Genomic DNA, 24,682 nt, shown 5'->3' with positions numbered 1-24,682 from the left:
AATTCAAGTACTGCTTCCTCCCCGACATGCAGTGTAGGCTGGGATTCTGTCTGAAGCTAAAGTACCAACACACAGGTTTAACAGTTGGAAACTCTAGGTTTTCCAACTCCTTTCTTCCACCAGATGGGTTAACCTGCCATACAGTGCCAGGAAGTTTCTGTTTTCAAATAGTGTAGTTCCTACTTTCAAATTTAGTAGTCAACTTACCTACAACAGTCATGGACAGAGGTAAGGCAAGGAAAGCAAGGAGCCCAAATATAAAGAATGCTGTGAATGAGAAAAGAAAGACAGTGTTATTTGAGCTGGTTCAAGTTTAGAGGCCAGCATTTCCATCCAGTTCTTTATAAATACTCTTTATCCATACAGTTGTGTAGCAAGAAATGCAGTGCACTTGATGGGGTGAGATTATTGTCTCTGTGGTGCAGCATTTGAGATGATGGGACCAGGACATGGTTTGTCACTCTCAGAGTGCAGTGAGAGATGCAAACTGCTTTTGCAGCTATTACTCGTAGCTGTCTTATTGCAAGGGCAAGGACTTGGGCACTGATGCCTTCGCTTGCATCTGCTTCAGAGGCACTGCCAGGTGATTGTGCAGTAATAAGTAACTTTGCATCAGCTAATCCATGGCAATTGATGAGCTGTATCTGTTCGCTAAGTAAATATCAGCTTTAATACCATTCCACTCAGTTTTCGCTAATAGCTAAATAAACTGTCTTTATTGCAGATGTGAATAGTTTCTGGCTGGTCTAACTCCCTGACCCAGCTTGGCTCATGAACACGAAGGCAGCAGCTCCGCTGCAAGGAGTGGGACTTGTCATTGGGATAGATCAGCTTAAGCTGTGTGGAAAGATGCTCCTAAGGGTGCACATAGACCATTCCTGCAGATGAATGATCTGAGGTGCTTAATTACTCCCCAGAGAGCTGCTGGTGTATCTGAGCCCTGATATTTTCCCAGCACAGCCTGATGCTGCAGAGGAACAATGCTCACCTTTGCAGAAAGTGAGAGACAATAGCATCAGGAACAGTATGAGCACTTGCACACAGCCTGTCTTACAAGAGTTGTCACCTCTGTGCCTAATCATGAACACTTGGCAATATTAAAGTGAAATGCTGCCCTGCAAAATGAGAGTAAAACATAATGAGGATATTCTGTGGCAAGTGTCCCTGCAGAGCGCTTTTACAAATGGCTCAGTCTGCAAGTGGATGCCTAAGGACGCAGAAGGGCAGCTGGGCATGGATTGCAGAGGGGTTGAGAAGAGCATGTACAAGAAAAGGAGTAGGATGTCTCCTCAGAGGCTTGTGGAAAAAAGTCTTGAAGCAAGCATTCAGGGTTGGTTTGGGACTAGCCCTTCCCCGGGCAAACTGTTATGTGCTTCCCCATGCCAGAGAACTGCAGCCTCTGCAAGGCGAATGGCATCTTCCTCACTGTGCAGGAGTGGGGACACTGCCAGCACCCTGCAGACAGTGCCACTCTTGGAAACTGCAGCACTGCCAAAACATCACCCTCAGGCTGCCTTAGAGAAAAAGGGAAGCATCATAGCCTCCATTTTACAGAAGGAGAAACTGAGACAGAGGACATAAGAGCAGTATCAAAATTCAGGGCAGATCCACCAGGCTTTCTGACTCGCAGACACTTTTCATGGGAACAAACCATCCCCCACACACTGCTCATGTTTTCTCTGCAGAGAATGAGGATCTTACACTTCAGTGCTTGAGAGACATCTTTCTCAGAAGCTTGTTATCTCTATGAATTGGTAGAGACTGAAGGTACTTTGAGCTGAAGAAAGCACTGCTGTTCCTTTGTGCAACCCCCTCCTCCTTTCCCTGTCAGCCAGTCTGCCTCTCTCTCTCTCTCTCTCTCACACACACACACACATTTTTGCCCAGACTTTCCTATCTCTTGAATACTGCACAGTACAGAAATTCTTCCTCTGCTTGAATAGTGTCCCACACTTCACTAAGCTCTTTCAACTACTGACAGCCTCTCATTAGAACAACTCAGCCTAGAGCCTCCCTTTTCACCACATGTCAAATTTTGTGCTAGCTCCTTTTGCTGTTGCATTATCTAGACTATTCTTTCATATTCTGAAGCGATGATACTGTAGCTGAGTTGGGCTTCCAACAACACCTGCAAATTGTGCCCACAGCCTGGGCAGCTCATCTGTCTGGCACCCAAAGGAGTGCACTTCAGCTCTGCAGGCATTGCATCGACTGCCTGGCGTTGTCAGAAGTCCCGTCCCTGCAGCGCAGCTCTCGGAGCGACGTCACTCCTCTGCCTGCAGTTTCTTAGCTGCCTCCTGTTTCTGCCCTTGCTGCACGGGCAGGAGCCTGGGAGCAGGAGGCATCACGTAATTTCTCAATTGTGCAGAACGTGGTCTGACTGACCCCCGGGGAGGGACGCTGCTGTAAGCTGTGTAAAAGGCTCAGGGGGGCCATGTATATGTGAGGCTGCGCATCTGGCACACAGGTGTCGGGGTTTGTTTGTGTCTAGCATCTACCCGATAGCTTGGTTTTGGAGGGGAGAAATGGGGGTAGGGACCACTCAGAGCTCAAGAGAAAAAGATAATGGTTCATTAATTCCCGTCCCAAAGGAGTCGCTGGGAATGTATTTACTCATTATCTCCTCATTCAGCTACAGTCTTTTAGGTCTCGAATTGGAGGGGCAGATGCATAGCCTGGGAAGGCTTCCAGATCCATGTTTAACAAAGTGAGACTCTTCAACAATTGCCTACACAACTGGCAGGGCTCCGCAGCCGCTCTCAGTGCCGCTAGCAGCACTAAAGACTGTTTTCCTCTAAACGTGTGGGGTTTTCACAGAAATGCTGCTCAGCTGGGGGACACACTCTCTGCCTGGATTTGTCTGGGCTGTGCTGCCCCGTTCTGGTTCGAAGACAAATTGCTCAAGAAAATGGTACTTGCTGCAGGGTAGCATAGCTCAGCAGAGAGGATGCTGCTGTCTAGGCAGTCCCACATGTGGGGCTTATGATATTTTTATGTCGGTGACATCTCCTCACAGGCTGGTCAGAGAAGCCCCTGGACCCATTTCTGGAAAAAGTAGCAAGAAAGTGCCGGTAGTCTCTTAAAGCACAACAGGGTGTGAGGGAAGTGTTTCCAGGCATGTCTCAGAAGGGTATCTGCTCTGTGAAGCTGGTGTCATGGCCTCAGGCAGGAGGACCCACTGCTGTGTACTACCAGGCAGCTGGGGCTCTGGTGAAGTCCTGCTGTGGAAGCCATTAGTGAGGGAGTCCTAACACACTGGGAAATGGGTGAGGGGAAGAGCTCATGTCTGGGATCACAACAGAGGAAGAGAAGAACAAGTGGCTGTGTATCTTGCACATTCCTTGAAACCTGTGGTCACAAAGTCACAAAGATTAGTGGGTGCAGATTTTGGTTCCTGCCCAGCAGGATTGTCAGCTTATATAAATCTGCTGTTTAGCTGAGGTGCTTCTGCCAGGGTCTTCCCACAGAAGTAAAGGCACTTGAAATTACTGTTAACATTATGGCTGTACTTCATGGTCTCTCTTCTATCTGATGCCTGAGCCTTTGCATCTTCCATAGCCATGCCCCTGCACTGCAGCTCTCCTCCCCGCCCTCTGCTACTCCCTTGTTTTCTGTCCCCTGTTACTATGTGCCTGGCCTCAGGGCACACAGTCGGTTGTCTTCTGTCATGTGGTTTGGATCTGGAGGCATTATTGCATGTGACACCAATTCACCTGTGGGCTCCTCAGGCTTTATTTTGCTGCCATGAGTTTTCCAAGAACTTGGAAGTTTCAGATCAGCTCAAGCTGTCCCTATTTACTTTGAAGAAAGAGAAAAGTTTCTTTTCTTTTTGGGTAAGTATACTCTTCACATGATTTTCAGAAGTAAATTATGAGTGTAAATCTCTATCTACCTACTCTTCTTAGGTAGATGCTAATACAGCTGTAGTGCAAGCTGCTCAGTAGAGTGTGTGGCAAGCTCTCTGATAATAAATACAGCAATAAATGAAGTTACACTACCATCACTTCCAAATGACATTTGTTCTGTAGCCTGTCAGGTTCCTGATAAAAAAGGATTTCTTTTTTTAATGATATGTTACCAGCTTCCAAACAAATTCTGTGGTTACCCTGGGATTTATCTGCATGAGCAAAACTCTGGATGTAAACTCACAGTACACACTTCAGACATGCTGTGGAAACAATGCTCTGAAGGGGGCTGACTCTCAGCAGTCTGGATGTTAGCAAATTCGGGTCAGTTGCCAGGGCCCCTGGCCTGATGATGCCCTGAGGTAGATGCAGATGGTAGTGCACTAGCTTAGCAAGCAGTGTCACAGGGTGCTGTACTGCAGCATGGATGGTGTAACAGGCTGGAGTGCAGATGGGTGGCAAGTATTTTCATCCATGTTTTAGTCCTTCACAGTATCTACAGGCATTGCCTGCAGTATTGATAGGGACTTGGAGGAAAGAAAGAATGCAGCATGTTGGGGTGGCAAAGAAAGTCTCGATGGATCTTTCTGGGGAACCAGCTCCAACAAGGTCATATGCTTTACAAAACAGGAATATGTCTGCCTCTGGTTTTGGTAGCTGTGGATACTGGCTGTCTTTCTGTGCTTTTGAGTGACAGGAAAATGTCACTATCTCAGATGGGATATGCAGAAAAGACTTGAGCAAAATAATGTGAAGGAAAATAATTAAATCTTTTCATCTTGGCCAACCAACAGCCAAAAGGGAGAAAATAACATCAGAGTTTGAGTACTCAAAACCAGACCTGTAAGTGATCCAAAGTATAGAGACATGAGATGAACTTGAGCAGAAACAAAGACTGCTTTGTTTATAAGCCTAGATGCCGTAGCAAGGAGATATATTGATGGAGTAGTCTCTTGGGACGAATGGTGGGAATCCCATCCCTGGGGTGATTTAATCACTTGATCAAACTAGATACTCAGCAGCTGGAGGATTCAGTGTAAGGAGCAGCCATTCCCATGAAGGTCTCTAGCCCCAGTGCAAAGCCACCATATGGGGCAGGGGAAGTGTGAAAAACCTGACTTGCAGACCAAAACCAAGCTCAGGGCCCTCTGCTGTTTGCTGTGTCCCATCACTGTTTGCGTAGACAAGGTTGTCTTACTATGAAACGATAAACTTTGTTACCCAGATAATCTGTGGCACCATAACATCACCTAAAATTTATGTTCTAGATTCCAGCATTGACAACAGCAATGCTGCTCCCATCAGAAATGGTGTTGAATAACAAGATGCCCAAAATATGGGAACCTTCAAGAGGGGGAGGATATAGATGTAAATGCAGAGGTAAATGTAGAGGTAGGTGTAGATATACATCTAGATGTAGGTGTGATGCTTTGGGGGTTGGGCAATATTGCAGAGTGTCTTGTCTGAATTTTATATTATGCCTCTAGCTACTAAACTACAGTTATGCCATGGTCTAGGTTCTAGATTTGTCCCCTTCTGATTAATTTGTTCCCTTCTGATTAATTTCCAGATGTAGAAGATAAAATAAGATTTTGTCTTTACATATAGAGCCACCAGTTTGCTTTACAGTAGACCTAGGGTAGTGGATTAGCCTTCTTTTTTTTGGACAGTTAATTAAAGACCACCCTAGTTCTAAACTGAAATTGCTACACTAAGAATGAAAAGATGCTCTATAGGTGGGTTTACTCTTCAGAGTTATTTAAATATCAGGTACAAATGCAAAGTTGTGGTGAAACACTCTTTGAAAAATATATGCAGGATGATGAGAAAAAGTGAAATTAAATGTCACTGCACTTTTGTGCAGGTTTTGTATTTTAATGAACCGAAAATCAATTGTGGATGCACTAGCTGATCCATAGCTATAGATGAGCTGATTTCGAACTTAAATGTGATGAAAACCTGAAGATAATTTTCTGGAATGGTATTTATGAGTTGCCATACTCATGGGTAGCTTTTTGGGTACCTAAGAGGGTTCCTCTGGCGTAGAAGAGCATAGGTGAGATCAGGACTAATCACTATCTTTCAAAAAAATAATCAGAAGGATTAATTATTTTCTCTATCATCATTAAAGTCCCAGTGGTAATTTAATACTCACAGGGAATAGTGGCATTTTGCTTGTAATCTCTAGGAACAAAAATCAGAGAAAATACCACTTTTGAGTTTTTAAACTATGATATTCACCAATGGGTCCAGATCCCCCCTGCTTGTCCTTTCTGCTGGGTGCAAGGGATCCCACACCAGCTGGGTCCCAGTTCTGCTCCCAGAGGCTTGTCAGGGTGTAATGAGAGCACCACGTGCTCCACACCCCTTGTTCATCACTCCCCAGTCCTCCTTTCCCATGGGGCAATGATCAGCATGAACAAGTGGACCAGAAAATGTCCTCCCCTACCTGTGCCAGGTTTCTGCAGGGGAGTCTGGTTTGAGCTATCTGTCCACCTGGCCTGATTTTCTCTGCAGGGTTGTAAGGCAGCAAGGAGTTAAGGGCCTTAATCATTAATAAAAGTTCATTCTGAACTTTGAGAGCCTTTCAAACAAAGCAAAAAGCAGGAATGTAGAAAACTCCAAGGTAATACCTAGACTGACAAATGCAGCACTTAGTGTGGGCAAAGTATCAATTATCATGAGTGGTCAAGGGGTTTGCTTCTCATATTTGAGTGGAGTTAGAAATTGCTACTGCCTTGAAGTGAAAGCAAAAGGCACTTGCAACTCAGAGTGAAAAAGAGATGCAGTCAGCAGGAGTAAGCTACTTTAAAACCCTTGAATTTTAACCTCCTGCCAACAACACTTCTTCCCTGGTCCTACAAAAACCCACCCCAGGAGTGCATTTCTCCTGTAACTCTGTAGCTTGCCCGCCCCAGCCCAGGTCAACTTTCTGCTGTGTTTCTTCTCAGAGAGCAAGAACCAGCCTGTTCACCCCAGCCTGGGAGCTGTTGTGTCATTACAGCCCTCTGCATCCTCCACCCTGGGTAGGAAGAACCGGTTGCTTTAAAACCTGAGTGAGCCCAGCCTGTCGTGTGAAAGACCCCTATACAGATAACTGATGCTTACAACCCACAACATGCTTACAGCCCACAATGTGTGGCTGCTTATGGGGGTTACCCATCCCTACAATGGCCATTGTGCCAGGGACCAGACAAGCAGAGGGAAGACGACCCTTTCCCAAATCTCACTGGGTGAAAGGGGGGCTGGCTATTCCTGACCATACTCTGTCCCCAGCCTTGTGTCCCTGTGTCAGCACAGACGCTGGCAGCAGTTTTGCTTTGAGGAATTGCTCCTGGGAGAGTTTGTCCCCAGGCTGGCTGTGCTGCTCTTTACCAGATGATTTTCCCTGCAGATACTTCTGCTGGACTATGTGTAAGGTAACACTTGAAACAGAAGGCGAACACATTATATTGCTTAAGTTTTCTGCTGCAGCCCATATTAAAGTACATGGTGGTGTTTATGTTTGTTTGAAATTTTATGCTGGTCTGCTATACTTCAAATACTGTAGCAGGCAGCTGCTGTTGGGATAGAGTTACTATTGCTCACTCCACCAGCACTCAAAATTGTCTAGGAAAGGAAATAGCTCAGAAAGGAGATTGGAAGATTCAGGTGAAACTTGGTACCATATTAGCTCCTTTATATACATGGCTTAGCAACAGGGCTGATTAAATACAGAAGGTGCTTACTACCAGAACTGCCTTACCATTGCTGGCAATTTTGGATATGCACCGGTGGCAGGCTTTCTCCAGGCCAGCAGTCATCGTGATGAACCTTTCGGGGTGTCTGTGGAGACAGAGAAATTAATATGGTTATGAGAAGTGTCTTTACCTTACTAAGTATCTTGACTCAGAGTACTCACACACCTTGGCAGGCTTTCACTACTCTCAAAAACTCAAAGCATTCACAAATGCAGACAGCAGCCATCAGTGTAGCATACCCAGAGGTAGCTATGCCTTCCAGCAGCTCTGGGCTTGCCTGCTCGTGATGGCAGAGCTCTGGGGTCACAGGGAGACTGGAGGAGAAGTAAGTATTGATGACATCTTCCTGAAAAGTGTGAATGGTTCTGTCTCAACTTTGATTGGAGTTGGGGCAGAAGAAAGTCTATTTAACTGCTATGAGAAAACCCAGTGAAATGGGTACGGTTCACTACATAAACCTCAACAAAAATTAATTAGTGAGCAAAAAATGAATTGAAGAAACAAGGAGGAGAGAGGATGAAAATAGTTTTAAGATCAAGGAAGATTCTGAAGAGGAATACAGAATAAAAACTTCAAACCACATGGAGCCGAGAACAAGATGCCTGTGATAGAAAAGTAGCTGAACTAGAAAGTAGCTCCTTGAAGAGAGGAATTTTTACAAGGTGAGGTGAGTGATGAGCAAGCAGCTAGGCATCTGAGGCTGGTCGTCAGAGAGCACCAGACAGTTAAATAGCATCCAATGTCAATGGGACTGTGGAAGGCTCACACACATATACGCACACATGCGCACACACACACACACACTCTCCAAGCCTCAGCCTCTGGCCAGGATCACCACAAGTCTGCCACCAACAGCAGCTGTGTGATAGAAGAAGGTGTGTGTGGAGGAGGGTGGGAGGGGGAAGCTGCATTTCTGCACATACCTCAAAATAGCCTCTTCAGATTTTCTAATGGTTAAGGACCAATATTTGAAGCTTAGCACCGTTCTATTCTGAGCAGACATGAAACCCACCCTGGGGATTTCTCATGTAATGCTGGGCACAGTTTGGCCCAGAGCCTACTAGAGACCACAGGGCCCCAGGCATGTGTTGAAGATAAAGACAGGCTTGTCTTACCAGCTAATAGGTGGCCATACCCCTCTCCAAAGTCTGTCCAAGCCCTCCTAGTCATGACTCAGCAAAACTGGCTGTCTCCTGGGAGCCTGCTTTCTCCTGCAAGCCCAGATAGCAGCACAGGACTCTCTGCTGCCATGGGGAATGGGATTTGCTCCTTGCACAATGGCATTGCAGTTTGTATTTTCCTGGCAGTAAGAGAGGCAGGTCTGTCTTTACCTGTTGGCAACCAAGCAAGTAGTAGAGGCTGAGGCTTTCACAGATGTCCCACTGGGTCAATAACCCTTAAACATTGCAACCAGCCACCAAAATAGATATATCCATGTTTCTAGTGTGCATTATCTCATCAGGTGTCTCATGAATTTTAGCTCTCCTTCTCCAGCCCTCATCTTCGTACTATGCCACAAGCCTCATTTGATAGGTGTTACTGCTGTAATAAGCCTTGCAAATCCCAGAGGACATCTCAGCCAGTACTGAATGGTGGACTGGAATGGAAATTACATATGAGTGCCTGACCTGTTGAGGCAACATAATTCTCATACTGGCCACCAAACCTTCTTCAGTAGAGCAAATACTGTGCCTTTGGACTGCAACTGTTGATGAGTATTTCAAGGAAGGAAATAAGCACTGTTGCATGCTCAGGGAAAGCAGGAAGGAGGAAGGGAAACTGGTAGTTTCCACAATAAAATGACACATTAATTTTAAACTTCAAAATCTTTGGGGCAGATTTTGTTCCTAGAAAGTGCATAAAATGGGCATTTATTTTGAGTATGCCAATGGCTGCCGACAAAGATGTTCTAAATTATGCAGAGATCAGGAATATTAGTCTTTTTATAAATGTTCGTGATTAGAATTACTTTTATTGCAGTAATTCTTACAGAACTCATGTTAACCAAACCAATGGTGTACTAAAAATCAGTTAAATATGAAATTATCTTTACCAGAACTGTGTGTGGCTGGGAATGCTGTATTTCCATAGGCAAAGGCTAAAACGCATGTTTTGTCTTTATTTACTGCTATTTTACACCAGAATGAAAACGACAAACTGACGGAGGATTTGGTATCTGGAAGCATATCACCATCTAGCGATGGAGCCCAGAAGTGACTGTGAATCAGAGCTCTGTGTGTGCAGTTTTAACAGGTGAGATAAAGAAAGCAAGTTCATAATGGCTGCACACAAAACGTGTTCACACAAGGACACAACACATATAACTACCAGGTGATGATTTCAATCCTTCCTCAGACATTGGCTTTGTCTCCTACAGGACTGACAAATCCCTCAGAGAAGTCATTATATGGTGCTGGATGAATAGGTGTTGCCCTCTACACCAGAGCTTTGGTGATTCTGCAGAAGCTGCTCTGCGTGTTATAGACAACTATTTTTCTGCGTGACAGTGCATGGGGGTGCTAAAGTGCAATTCAACATCCAGGCAGCTGCAGAACAATTTTGTTTCCCAGCTGAAACAGGGAAACCATCACAGAAACTCACAGGAGACTACAGGTGGTACAGTATGAAGACTGGTGGCATGCAAAGGCAGGGGGGTGTCTTGCCCCACTGTGAGTACTCCCAGTTTACTAGTGACTTGGGAAGGTCACAAAACAGAAACCTCAGCTACAACTAGGAAGAATTCAAAGACCAAAGCCAACTTCTGGATCTCCTCCCATCAGTCCTTCCCTGGACTTCCCTAGATTCATTTCCCTAAGCTAAAGGGACCTGCTCTTGTTTTAGAAAGACCAGCGAGTGATGGGGACAAGCTTCTGGGCCCCTTGCAGGATGCCAGAACCTCTCCTTACAGCTGCTTTCCTGGGTGATAGGTTGCAACTGAGCCACAGCAGAGCCACAGCATCCCAATGCCTCCTCCAGGCTTTCCAGTACCTCCTCACTGAGTGCCCTCCCCACTAGTAGTCAGTGGCCAGGTTTGCCCACATGGCACACAGGCTGTGTCCAACACTGGTGCCTCTTGTAACTCACTTCCTTGTCCCTGAGAAGCAGTTGTGATAAATCTCTGTAGCACAGACCCTCCATCCTGTTTCCTTTGTTCGTTCAATTAGTTTTAGCTTTAACTATTTTTCTGATCATTATTGTCATCCTAAGTGTTTAGGTAATACAAGTCAAAAGAAGATGAGCACTTACTGACTGGTGCATCCCCGACCCACAGCAAAGCCAAAAGGCAACTTCATGCTGGTTCCCACCATATGTCAGCCCAAACAAGAACCACCTCCACACTTGTCCTATGGTGTTCAGACTTCTAAAACTGAGCTCTGCCCTCTCCCATCTGCAGCTGCCTCACTCTGTGCTGATGGACACATCAATCAGAATTTCTGGGACTTCCTAAGACCCCGTTTCCTACTCGATGGCTCCTGACTGCCACAGGATCCCTGCCAGGACACAGGAGGTGCACGCGGACCAGCAAACCCCTCCAGAACAAGGTATCTTCTCTAAGTACTGCTAGAGGTAATGGTTTCTTTTTGTTTGTCTAAAATATTCAGTGCAAAGTCCTTCTCCAGAGCCAGTTTCCTAATGAACCACAAAGCCCCACACTGGCTTTTATGCCAGCACAACATCCACTTCCCAGCAAACCCCTCTTACCTCTGAGAGTGCCGTGGGTGCCAAATCCGTTCACCTGTGCATGAGGAGACCAAGCAGAGGAACAGCAAAATCCTTCAGTGAAAGCCTGCTGGGGGAGTCCTCTCCAGTGGGACCCCAGAGCTATGCTCAGCTCCTTGGGACCCTGCCTGTGGAGGCACGGGGGGACTTAATGGCTTTTATTCCTCGTGGCTGTCGCTCTCACAGCTCTCCACAGCAGCACCGTGGGAGCTGTGGGATGCAGGAGTGATTGCTGGCAGAGCCCATCCTCATTAGTTTTCCCACTCCCACAGCTGGCTGGAGCCACAGCCCACCCTGTGCCTTTTCAGGGTGACAGCAGGGGGAAGCAAAGGGCCCCACACAATTGTGACTGTACTGGGGGAAGAAAAAAAAAATAAACGAAATGTCTTTCACTAAGTCTTCTATTTTAGGGGAAAAAATTTTTACATTTATTCACGAATCAGTATTGAGCAGTAAGTACTTAGTTCGTTCTTTGTGCAATTCGCCCCCTTCCCTATTGATGCAAATGATAGAGCTCTTGGCAAACGTATATCACCTTACTGTTGGCTCGTTTATATGTCTTGTGTCACACTAGCAGAGGTCCATTCCTTAGGTGGTTACTTGCTAGGTTGCCTTCCCATGAGCAAATGACAATTTGATATCTCAGGTCTAATTTTAGGTATTGATAATTTTCCAGAAAGCCCTCGTTTCTGTATGAGAAAAACTGGGTTTGAGGGAGAGCACCTCTGTGGGAGGAGTGACAACATTAATAAAGATTGATGTGTATTTTGAATCCTTTCGGAAAGGCTCCACAAGAAAGAAAAGGTTACCTGCTGCATTAGTCATTGGCAAGGAGCTAGCAAAGTGCCTGCTCTGGCTCAAGAGGAACAATTCTGCCTTCAACTGTCAGGTTTGCACAGTTCATCTCCAGTATAACTCCCAGCGCTAAGTGTTTTGCATTAAGAAAAGGGCATCCACACTGGGGTCAGCCAAGGGAAGGAAAATGATGGTATTTGAAGGCTAACTGTGGTTGGTGCTGGGTCAGCATGTGCACAAACACAAGCACACACTGGTTCTTATACTCTCCATGCTTGTCCCTGCTGCATGGTCACATGTGCTGGGAAAAGCATTGATCCCATAGTGATGTGACTGCCTGATTCCCACAGCCTCACAGAGTGACAGAGATGAAACACTGAGCTCTTCTCCATTGCTTCATCTCCTGGATGCTCCTATTCTGAGCACAGGTAAGACTAGGAGGCAGAGAAGCTTCTACTGTGCCTGCTGCTCAGCCCGAATTAAGGTTTTAACATATAAAATGTAGTGCAAGCAAAACTTTTGTTTTTCCCGTTTGGCTGTTTAGGTCACATCTTTCACATACATTGTGAAGCCTCAGAGAGAGCTGTGTGGCTCAAGGAGACCCACTGCAGGTCATAGCACTGTGGAAAGACCACCAAATATTGTTAGATCTTTTTGATAAAATGGTGAGAAGTATCAACACTGAAAGCAATGGATCAAAAAAGAGGTCCAGCCTCCCAAACCTACAGCTTGGCACTTTCATGAACTGTCAGCTCCATGTGAAGAGGTAGCAGCAACTCCTAGGAAGTGCAGAATGTGGGGTAGCAGCAAAAGCAGAATGAGGTACAATCCCAACTAAAACTGAATCTGCAGCTATAAAGCAAGATAATTTCAGAGAGAAAAAGATGAATTTTGCTGGTGTGTCTTCAGTTCCAAGGCTGAAAACCTGGAAAATTTTGGTTGACGAAGTTTGGCAGTGCAGCAAAAGGTGAGAGTATGATTTTTTCCATTGCACTGAAGGAAGGCTTTATTTGAGCACTTAAAGAGGGACCCCAGCTCCTCTGTATAGTCAATGAAGATAGCAAGGAGACACTTCTGAAGACTGTGGTGCTCTCCACTGGTGCTGGAAGAGACACAGCAGGAACAGACTGAGACACGCTGACTGAATGGCCAAACAGGACAGCTTGGCTTTCTGTACTTCTAGTTCTTCTTTCTTACGGTGTAATAAAGCTCCTTCTTCCAGCAGAGAAAGCTGCTTTTCCCATGGGTGTTCCCAGGCCAGTGCCTGGCATGAGACATCAACAAGGATTTCAGTTATCTCCAGTATCACTACCCTCTTTTGATGTGCTTTTTCTCACCCTCAACAAAATTCTAAGGCAAGTGTTGGGTTGCCCTGTGCCTGATGAAGTGATGCCACAGGGTTACACATTCTAAGCTGTGGCCTTCCGGTTAGTGTGCTGATATCCTTGTGACTGCTGAAGTCCTGGGCTGAGCTGAGCAAAGGGACTCTGCAGCACTACCACCAAAAGCACAAGCCAGAACATGCTCTCCTCAAACACAGCCCCCTCTCAGACCAAAAGGGACTTTTACATGCCCACATAACATGTATTTGGGATTCTTTCACCAGGTGCCTTTTTGGAAGCTGTTGCACCTCGCCATGGATTTTCCTGGCTACTTAATCGTTAGTGTGGAGAGGGAAAGGGCTATGCAGAGATGCTGTCTTTCCAGTTTGTGTTTATTTTCAGCTTATTTTTCCCCCTCCATATAGGATGAGCACTTTTGCCACAGGGCCTTCTCCTAACTTGATGACTCAGAAGTCAAAATCATTTCTACGTTATTTTGTTCTTTTCAAATTGGAAGAGCCTGACTGTTTTCTTAAATGCTGTAATCAGGAATGTTATATTTTCTTGTATAAATTATCCTTGTATATTGAAATATAAACAGCCCATGGGAAAGGAATTCAGTGTATGTTTCATTTCTTCCACTGTTCAAGGCAAAAAATATGTACTTATCTGCTGAGAAATACTCTGCTTGTGCAGCAGAAACCAATCATAAATACCAACTTACCAGCATTTTAATAACTGCCTGTAGGGATCCCAGAAATTATAACATTCAATCATTACAAGAAGATCATGGCAAAAAATAACAGGGACAAAGAGTTTCTGTGGCAAGTGCAGACGGTGTTGACAGTGACACTTTAAACTACCATTAAACTTCTTGATTCTGGTGTTTCTGAAGGAAAATTTTAGGCATCCTTAGGAAGATAATGGGACTAGAAGTGCTATCAGTGCAGCAAGTCACTGTGTGCCCAGTCCAAAGTCCCCTGGTCTCTGAGAGCAAGGAGACAACCATCTCCATCCCCTGGAATGGTCTCGAAGCTGCAGAGCTCAGTGCAGGGCAGATGCTGTGAAACACTTTAGCCTACCAACACACACAAGTTGAGACCAGGTCCTTTCCTCTCACATGCATCACTGAGACAATGCTTTGTGTGGCTATCACAATAAATTACAGAGCCAGGTGAAGCCTGCTGTTGTGGATGTTTCAGTTCCATGGCTTCTTCCCACAAGACTGTCTTGGGGAAGGGATGTTTATGTGCCAGACTCCATGGCAGTTTACTTGGCAATGCCCAAGAGGTAAGATAGAAAATGAGAAAATATTAGACTGTCTGCTTCATGCTTCTCCTTACTCAGGATAATTTATCATAATGTAATCAAGGCCTAAGGAATAGAGAGACAAAAGGCAAACTGTACTGGATAACCTATTGGGAGAATAACTTTATTAAAGTCTAGTACAGGATAAGTGCTCGTGGTGCAGCTTTCATTTAGTCAGGTTATTTAGAAGGTCTCATTTTCTACTTCAAATATTCATCACACAAGCAGAATAGGATGAGATTTTCCTTGCTTCTGTAGGAAAGATTGCAAGATACAAAGGCATCAGCTGTGGCTTGGGACACCTGTGAGCCTCCAGCCCCAGATGCTGGAGGATAATCCTGGGAAAGTAATAGGAGTTGTTCCCTGGGTCCATAGCCATTGTCCGTCCAAGGCAGAGTAATGGGCCAGATGTCCTCACCTCGTTTACTTGTACCTCTGAGCCTTCAGTTACTCTATCAAATTCAGTCAAAATGAACACATAGATACACAAGTTATTAGAGGCAACAACCAGACAGCAGAACCAAAAGCAATGAATACATGTGATATGTTTCCATAGGAAGCCAGGCTAAAGCAAAACACTAGTGTTTGAAAATGAAATTACTTCTTTAGGAATGTTTGCTGATTTCCTATAGGGGGGAAAACAAGCCTTATTTAATTTTTATTGAATGGTATTCTTCAGAGATTGTCTTCCACTGCTAATTCAGGAGGTCAACCTGTGTGTTGTTCTGTGTAAAGAAAATTTTCCTTCAAATAATAAATACATTTCTTTAAAAAAATCCAGTCCTCTTTTCCCCTGCTTACCCACCAAAGTAACAAAATGTCCAAATTATTGTGAGCAATATTTACCCACAAGCCCAGAATATTAGCTGAGAAATTCCAGTGCTCTTGAAACTTACAATAAGAGAAAGTGGAATTACTAAAAGTATAAAAGCCAAAGCCCCCACTGAGGTTCATGTATTCTCTGTTTATGCTACTACAGAGTGTGCTAGACAAATGTATAGGGTTTGCAAAATCCTTTGGGAATCCCTGAAAAATGAAGTGGGGAGAAAAAAAGATTAGCTCCTCACACAAGGGCATAATAAAGCTACTGAACATTTCTGTCTTAATTGTGCTTCATACTAGAGTATAAGGGAGAGTTACCTCAGCTGAATAAAATGCTAAATCTCCTGGCAGCAAAATGCCTCCTTTAATATAACAGCAGGAATAAACCTCTCACTTATAAAATACAGTTGACAAAAAAAGGCTAATAACTCATAAATACAATAAATACAATAGAAAAAAAAAAAGCCTGTAGAGTTACTATGCATGAAATATAATAATCTAAATCAGCAGTTTAATTTGCATTTCTGCATATCAGACTTAATATTCCCATTGCATACAGCCATAATAAAAAGTGCTGTTTCATTGACCACAGAAGATAACATTGTGTGGTTTTATTTTTTATTTCATTTTCTCACTCCCAAAATATGCCTTTTGCCACCTGTCAGTGCATTTGTCCTCCTCAGCGGGAGGATAGTAAAGGATACTTGACACAGTATCTGGTCAACAGAATTGAAAATTTTAACCTTCAAAAAGGGGGGACCACAATTCCTACTTGGAGCCTTCTACTCATAGAAAACAGAACCATATGTTTACTGTAGAGTAATTATGGTCAATGATAATGAGAAAAAGCAAGAATACCACAGAACACACAAATGAGTTAGGATGGAGTTCAATGCAATATTGACATGTGTGGAGTGAAGAGTCTTCATTGGAGTTGCCTGATTCTGTGATTTGTGGGAAAAAAAAGGAAAAAAAAAGAGAAAGAAAGAAGACTGCTATACAGCTGAACTGAAAAACAGGACTTTGTTCACTCTCACTATTGGATCAACTGACAGCCAAATAGAGGTGTCTAACTGAGAACTTCCATTAGGGTCTGTGGAGAGTGATGGCTTGATGTAGTTGACCAAAAGCATCCCACTTGGACTGCTCTACATATCCCGCCTGGCCCACAATGTCTCATATCTGCCAGTCCTGGATAGACAGATAATTGAGGGCACCTCAAACAGTTCTCGAAGCCTATATTTATCTATGGCTTCATCTGCACTGTCATGTGGGGCTGGACACCAGTGTCATGTGTAGATGCCCGTATCTCTGACAGCCTCGTTTAGTTATCCCAAAGTCACCCCCGTGGTCTGTGCAGATGGGAAAGACAGGAGTTGGTTAAGTTTGTTTTCTTCTTCTGTAGGGTCGTGTTGGGAGCAGGAGAGGGGGTGGTATACTGGAGCTCCCCGCACAACCCTCCCCACTCTGCATCAGGACATGTGTATATTTGGGTAATGCATTAATATCTCTGAGGTTACTGGGAGATAAAATGGGACCCTTCCAAGTCCCATAGACTAAGAATCACCCCCCTGACTCCTGATCATCATTGTCTACCCACAAGGCTTGGTCTCAGGCTGCAGCTGAGAGGTCCAAGGTGGGTGTTTGTGCTCATGGGATGCTTGTGAGAAAGGTCTTTCTGTGGCAACCAACTCACAGCCATGACTTCTCACAGCCATGTGTTTCCAGGCACAGAGCATCTTCTCATGGTTGCAGAAGGCAGCACCTAGAGCAGACCCTAAGAGCTTTGTAAAGAAATGACTTTCTTTAACAGTGACATTTCCTTCCAGGCCAGTTTCTGTTTAAGCAAGAGCCAAAGGAAATTCCCTGGGGACCCCAAGACTTTCCTCCACAAAGGGGAGCTTTGTGGAAGAAGCTCTCCAGGCAGCTAATACAGCATTGTCACAGCATAACAAATCTAATGTTGTGGGGTTCCTTTGGGTCTGTTCAAAAACTCTCTGTATCCTGGGCTTCAGGTTCCAAAGGACTCAATTTTAGACCTAGTTGCAGTGGATGAAGGCTAGGTTAGGAGCCTAGCTTGAGGTTATAGTAAATCAAGCCTCTGGCTGATATCCGAATGAACAAACTCACTCATGCAAATGAGCCATTTTTTGTGAAATTACAGGCCTATCTTTGCTTCTCATGATGAAATTATGTTTCAGAGGTGTGCTGGGATGTAAGCTCAGTTTTAGATTTCACTGTCCAAAGCAGTTTGTGAGTGAGAGGTGAGGTTATTTCTTTGGGCTGCACGGGTGTTTCACCAGATGGCACTGTGCTCAAGGACTGACTCTGGACAGAAACAGGGGTGGACAAGGTGTCCAAGCAGGAGGCGTGGAGGTATATGGCATGTAGATACACTAGCAAGTTCCCAGAATCTGGCTGGTGAGCTGCACAGCATTAGCATGTCCCGAATGAGACTCCTCTCAAAAGTGGGGATGATGTTGAAACTATCATGCTCCCTTGCACATTGAGTGTGCTCCAAGGGCCTCCAGCACAGCCCTTGGGGGAGGCACCATGTCCTGTTGAGCACACCAGATGGCAACACCATTCGCAAGGTGTCTTGTGTTCTCCTTGAGGCAGCATTTCACTAAGTCCTCTGACTGACATGAGCAGTAAGACTCACAGAGGCAGCATGAGACTTAGTGCTGTCAGAGCAGAGCCTGCCACAGAGCTGTCCACAAGACTGTGTCTCATGGAGTGCTCTGTGTTCTTTTTGGAATCTGCTTGGCTCAAACCCTGCCTCTGTGTAACAAGTACCTATATGTAGGTTCCTCAACCTAAAACACAGGAAAAGGGTAGGTTTTTTTGTTTTAAATCTTACCATTCTGTGTGTTCCCCTTTGAGGTGTTTGAGTCAAACAACTGCATTGGAAGACATTCACAAGGACAGTCCCTTCTGGTGAGGTACTATCTGCAACCTGAGGTAATTTTAGTGATCTGTTCCCTTAGTTCCCTGATAACTTTAGGTTACTTGCAGCCTTTATTTCCAGGGAAGTTTGCCCATCCTTTTCCTGGTAAATCTACTATTCAAGAACATCAGATCCACAGGAGATGTAATATCTATTAATTTTTTCCTTAATGCACCAAGGGTTTTGCTGTCAGTCTTGCGTGGTCATTTAATAGCTGTTAAGGTACTTAACTGATATTTGGGTTTGAGCCATGAAATAGAGGTGATAATGCACTTTTTCCCCCTCTACTGGATGTTTGTTTAGTCTGTTTTGGCTATGTTCTCCAGGGTCGTCACTGTCCGATTTTGTACAAGTAACATGCAGCCTGAGTGCCAAGGCTGGTGGGACCACTGTGGATTAATTAATGAATAATAATAATAAAAACATATGATGAGTCATTGTAATTGACACTGTCAACTTTAATTTAATCATTTAGGAAAATGCCAATATTCATATTTGCTAAAAATTGTAACATATTTTTGTTAAAAATTAAAACAACAGTAGAGAAGAAGAAATTAAAAAACAAACAAAAAATTTAAAAAGGAAATAAATAAATTTTAAAAAAGAGAAAAGCCATTAAAAAAGACAGAGGTGTGGAGAATCTGTTTTTTCAGATGAATCTACAGGGTTCAGCTAGCTTAGCCTACTAAGACAAAGGCTAGGGGCATAGACTTAATCTTTGTAAATATAGGATAAAGGATTGCTTATACAAAATAATAATAAAAATATTTAGAACAAGTGAGTATAAATGGGCCATTAAATAGGAGCTGATTTCTAACCATCAGAGCAGCAAGGGTCAGAAACAGCTTCTCACTGCCTATAGAAAATGTCTTTTATTAGGCTGAGAGGACTACAAGTTGCATAGGCTCTTCATCTGGTCTGAAACAAACTGGTCTGAAACTTCAGATCATCTACAGTTGCTCTGAGTTTAAATTCATTAAATTAACCAACTGAAGGTCTTATTTTGGGGCTTGATGTTTGGTTGGGTTTTTTGGGGGGTTTTTGGGTCTTTCTCTGGTATTGATGTGTTTGGGATAGGTTTGTTAAGACAGTTTCTCATTATTTCTGGAGATGTGTGGCTGTACAGTGTAAGGAGGGTTATGTGCAGTGGTCAGAAGGCTGCCATGGAAAGGCCTCCCTCCGTCATATTACTACTTTTGTAAGGTGATGATGTGATGAAGCATCTGTGAGGGAAGGACACTGAACCTGAGAACTCAAGAGGTCTTCTTTTGCTAAAGCTGAGTCTTACTAAATGGAGTTGTAACTAAAAGTTGGCTCATTTCACTACTGGAAAGTACCTGAAGTTCTTTTCACAAAACATATGGTATATATGGCATATGCAGGGCTTTGCCTAAAGTCAATGAACGTATTTTGGGATTTTGTATCTCCTGCCATCTCATTTTCTCTCTAAAAATACCTCCTTCTCAGGTCCAAGGATACCTTTGCTGCAAGAGCACTTGCAGCAACAACAGATGGTCCCTCCTGTGCACAGAAACTTTACCAGGAACACAGATGCCTCCTTGAATGATTTAGCTCCTCATGGGCAGAAATTAAAGCCTTTGGACAGGTGAGGAAATCTTTCGGACAGGTACATAACATTGGTCAGAAAGTGATTGCTATTATTTTAGTGATAGATGAAGGATCACTGAGGCAGAGCTGTCACCCACCCACTTTGAAGTTCCTGCCCATTGGTATGTAGTGGAAGTGGCAGTCACCAAAAAGCAAAGCCTTTCCTCCCTGCACAGACTCCTTTCTGGGAGAGCAGCAATGAAGACATACACACGTGTGCACATACAAAGGTTACTGTTGCCATCAAATGGGTGGCATCTAATGATCTAGATATGGCATGCACTCAAGTCCACTTCTACTGGACTCCTGTCTGGGAATCAGGTCCAAATTGCAGACATGGAAATGTTGCTCTTGAGATGTCCTCTTAGCTGTCCTTGAGGCCAGTGGAGATCTGCTCTATACAGCCAGTGGGTCTGTGGTGGGATTCAGGAGGTGAAAATGGTCCTAGAAATGCTCATCCATACATAGAATCCATCCAAATATCCAAGTTCCTGTTATACTTTCCTTCCAACAAAGGCCGTTGAGAGCTTTCCTTATGATAGAGGTTTTTTACTGATGTGCCAGAGAGCAAAGTTTTATCCATCTGGTCCTTCCCAGGAAGTTTGTTACTGTTAGCAGTGATGTTGAAAGCACTTTTGAGTGAAATTCATCGCACATTACCACAAAATTTGTGTTGAAATGGGAAAGAATGAGGAGTTAAAAGCTGAAAGGCCCTTTCTGTCCTGTTTGGTAACAGAATTTATTTTGTGATTAAGAAAGAAATTATTGAAGGAAACCAGAAGGGAAAGAAATAATATATCCTGCTGCTGCAACTTTACAAATTAATGGCAGGAACTCAAATATAAAAAATTTATACCCAAAGGTTTTACCATGTCACTGCCACACACAGTGTTTATTGTGCTGTTTGCTGCGCTTGCGTCACCAAAACCTCTTGTATAGGAAAACAATGTTTTGCTAAAAATTCAAAAAGTATTTGAGTAACAGTATTCTTCCCATCATTGGTGTTTTCCAGCTATAGTGTCAAACAGGGAGTTATAGTGGGAACATGAAATCATTCTGGAAAGAAGAAAGAGCTCCTGGAGCAAGGGAGGAAGCAAATTGAGAGAAGAAGGAAAAACCTTATCACAACGAAAGGCAATCCATTTGCAAAGAGGTAAATACCTCACTTGGGAAGAAGAATAACAAGAGGCTGGCCCAGGAAACAAGACTTTCTTAATGAACAGGATTATACCTGTCTGAACTATTTCCATGTAAAAAAAGTATTTTCTGAACTTCAGATGAGGAAAACATCAGAGACATCCCAGAGGAAAAAGTATTTTGGTGAAAGCTGCTTCTAGCTCAAGTACTGGGACATTTGAAGGTCTGAAAAAGCCTTGAAACAGAAGAAGCTGGAACAGATTTCCAAGGGTTATCTCCCAGAAATCATGATGCTTTTTAATCCTGATTTCTACTACAGTCCTCTTGAAACATCTCATTCTTCATTCCTGTCCTCAATTTCTGGCCGGATGATTGATTTTGTCATCAAAGAAGCTGGATCACTGAGATGAGTTTGGCTCAAGGTCTCACAGAGAGGTTTCTGTAACTCAGTGAAAGATTCTACAACCAAACCAAACCAAAACAGCCATCTCTAAATTTTAATACAATTTCAATAGAAAAATAGACACAACTTCTCTCAGTAAAGTGCCTCTCACATCCTGTAGGATGAGGGACTGAGTTGCACTAAATGTATTTACAAGGCATATAATTAAAATATTTGGTACTTACACAGAGAAGGTGTTCAAATGACCAAAATTTCAAAGACTAGGAATGCAAATCCAGTTTAAAATACCTACTCTAAAGACAGACCTGATTTTCTAACCACTTATCCATCACTTCTTCCAAACACCTTTGGTGAGACCAACCCATTTAAAAAAGTCAGGATACTCTTCTAAAGCAAGCTTTCAGGTAGATTTACGATCACAGATTTTGTTTTGAAAACCATCTAGTCTTGGCTGTATCCGTGCTCAGCTTTAGCTCCATCAATTGTTTTGTTTCAAATAACACAAGGTACAGTAGCACTTACACTGGCTGACAAATTTACTCATAGAACTGTAATGACATAATCTGAGAGTGTGTCTAACATTTAGTGTATGTACTATACATGTCTTCCAGATGGTTTCCTTAAGCCAGGAGGGGAGCTAGTGTGGGTAGTAAAACCTTTGGATGGGTTTTATTATGCTTGAGAAGCAACCAGCATGAAAATGAAGGAAAGTACCAGTAATGGCTCATACTCTGCCAGCAGCCCAGTGACTCCTTCCAGCTCCACCCAGCATCACTGGACTTTCAGCTAATGGTTCCAAACTTTGTGAAATTCTGTCACTGTAGGTGAACAATGGATCACAGTCACCACTGGGCATCAGAGACTCAGCTGTCATAAGGACTGCACTTCTCTAAGTGTTGTATCTCTGCTATAGAGTTTTAAAAATGCTAAGTTTTCTAGTAGCATGACCACAATTGCTGGATATCTTTGGAGCTTTATTTTTTTGATGGTAATAGATGGTAACAGAGAAGAATAACAAGAGTCTTAACAAGTAAAGAAATATTTTTTTTCAAATTCATTTGAAACGGATCTACACCAGCTTCTGACTTGTTAGCCATTAGTTCTGCACTCTTAGAGATGTCTGCAGAAAACTATTTTGATGACAACCGAGAGTGTTTGCAGGCTTGTGGAACAAAATTATATAATTTAGTCATTTTCTGTGAGATAATAATGATGTTCTAATTGAAAAATGTACTCTAATTACCCTACATCTTTATAAGCCCGCCTCAGGAGCACAGTAAAAGAACAAGTGGCAATATTTTTACTGTACTATATGAGAAAAGGCTCTCAAACTTTTATTTGTATCACTTGATGCATGTTCAGGAGGTGGAAGTCTCATAAAAGCAAAATAATTTCCTGCTTTTGTCTGAACCAAAGTGAACTTAAGCCACGTAAATTAGAGACAGACTTTGAGGTGGGACTCACGCATACACCTGGGTGCCCTGTGCCCTGGTATGCATTGGGATATCATCACTGACACCCATCACTCTCCTCTCTGTCAAGCCCCAGGATATGAGTAGAGGAGCTGGGCTGGGTCTCTGCCAACCTATCTATCAGTAATGAGCAGTGAACCAAAGCTGCAGTTGCCAGCTGGTGTCCTGCACTCCTGACTGCACCTCTGTAGCAGGTTGACCCTGGCCAGATGACAGGTACCCACTAAAGCCACTCTCTCTCTCCCCTCTGCAACTGGACAGAGGAGAGAAAAAAAAACAGCTAAGGGTCCATGAGTAGAGATAAGAGCTGGGAGAGGCGAGTTACTCATCTCCTTCACAGGCAAAACAGACTTACAGTGGGGATATTACTTAAATTTATTACTAACAGGATCAGAACAAAAGAGTGAGAAGTAAAATAATCTTGAAAACACCTTCCCTCTACCCTCTTTCTTTTCTTGTTCTCCCTCATACCCCCCCAGTGGTGCAGGGGGATGGGGAATGGGGGTTACAGTCAGTTGTTGTTTCTGCCACTGCTCAGGGAGAGGAGTCCTTCCCCTGCTCCCGTGGGGTCCCTCCCATGGGAGACAGTCCTTGATGGACCTCTCCAGCATGAGTCCATCCCTCAGGCAACAGTTCTTTCCAAACTGCTGTCCCGTGGGTCACACCATGGTGTCTGCATTGTTGTTCCCGTGTTCTCACTCTGCTCTTCCCTGGCTGGAATTCTTTCTGTGCAACAACCTTCTGTTCTTAAATATGTTATCCCAGAGGTGTTCCTATCACTCCTGATTGGCTCAGCCTTGGCCAGCGGCAGGAAGCCTGTCCGGGAGCCAGCTAGCATTGGCTCCAACAGACAGGGGAAACTTCTAGCAGCTTCTAACAGAAGCCACCCCTGTAGCCCCCTGGCTGCCAAAACCCAGTCACAGAAACCCACTACAACCTCCCACCAGCATGATCTCATCAAGAAGCTGCAGGCTGAGACAACCTCTCAGGAGATTCAGTTTTTCAGGACACAATGAAGACCTTTTGGGAGCAGATTCAGGGTTTTGGGGAAAAATTAGAGTCTTCAAGGTAGCAATCCAATCTTTCTAGGTAGAAGAAAAGTCCATCTGGGAGGGGGAGGCTGCCTTGTAGGAGGAAGAAAAGGCTATTCAGGAGGACACAGAAGCCTTCTGGAGGATGTATCATGACTTCTGGAAAGACCATAATGCTTTCTGGAAGAGGGATAAGAAAGATCAGCTCCTCTGGGAGAAAGACAGGGTCTTTCTGGATGAGAACAATGTTTTCTATGGGAAGAAGAATCTCTGTGGGCAGATGAAACGGCTCTCCCGGAGAAGAGAAGCAGGTCCTTCAGGAAAATTAAAAAGCCTTTAGGAGGATAAAATATTGATCTGTGTGGAGGCCTTTGGTCCTGAGAGAAGATATCTCCAGAGATTCTGCTGTCCACAGAGGAAAAGAATAAATTTTTCTCCTAGGCTCAGAAACGTGGAAAGACACACATACTGA

The 24,682-nt window shown here is 43.9% G+C and overlaps 2 protein-coding genes across 5 annotated transcripts in view; one reads left to right on the top strand and one right to left on the bottom strand.

Moving 5' to 3' along the window:
* The window catches only part of TMEM272 (transmembrane protein 272), a 22,485-nt gene extending 10,885 nt beyond the window's left edge, over positions 1-11,600 (bottom strand). The window contains exons 1-3 of one of the 4 annotated variants that reach the window (XM_051780228.1): positions 11,348-11,600; positions 7,651-7,730; positions 208-267 (exon numbers count right to left, since the gene is read on the bottom strand). In XM_051780228.1, coding sequence (XP_051636188.1) covers positions 208-267; positions 7,651-7,708 — 118 coding nt within the window. In that variant the 5' untranslated portion in view covers positions 7,709-7,730; positions 11,348-11,600. Of the gene's footprint in view, positions 1-207; positions 268-7,650; positions 7,734-11,347 lie in introns of those variants that run through there. The other 3 variants (XM_051780227.1, XM_051780229.1, XM_051780230.1) reach the window with 3 other exon arrangements.
* On the top strand, positions 11,112-24,682 carry CCDC70 (coiled-coil domain containing 70). The gene is given in 6 exon segments (XM_051781125.1): positions 11,112-11,187; positions 23,945-24,175; positions 24,178-24,234; positions 24,237-24,460; positions 24,463-24,548; positions 24,550-24,682. Coding segments are annotated over 6 exon segments (807 nt in total).

Source organism: Manacus candei, unplaced genomic scaffold (assembly GCF_025592945.1).
Source record: "Manacus candei isolate 608988 ecotype Guabito, Panama unplaced genomic scaffold, ASM2559294v1 h1tg000014l, whole genome shotgun sequence".
Classification (NCBI taxonomy): Eukaryota; Metazoa; Chordata; class Aves; order Passeriformes; family Pipridae; genus Manacus; species Manacus candei.
This window is presented reverse-complemented; position numbering and strand designations above follow the sequence as displayed.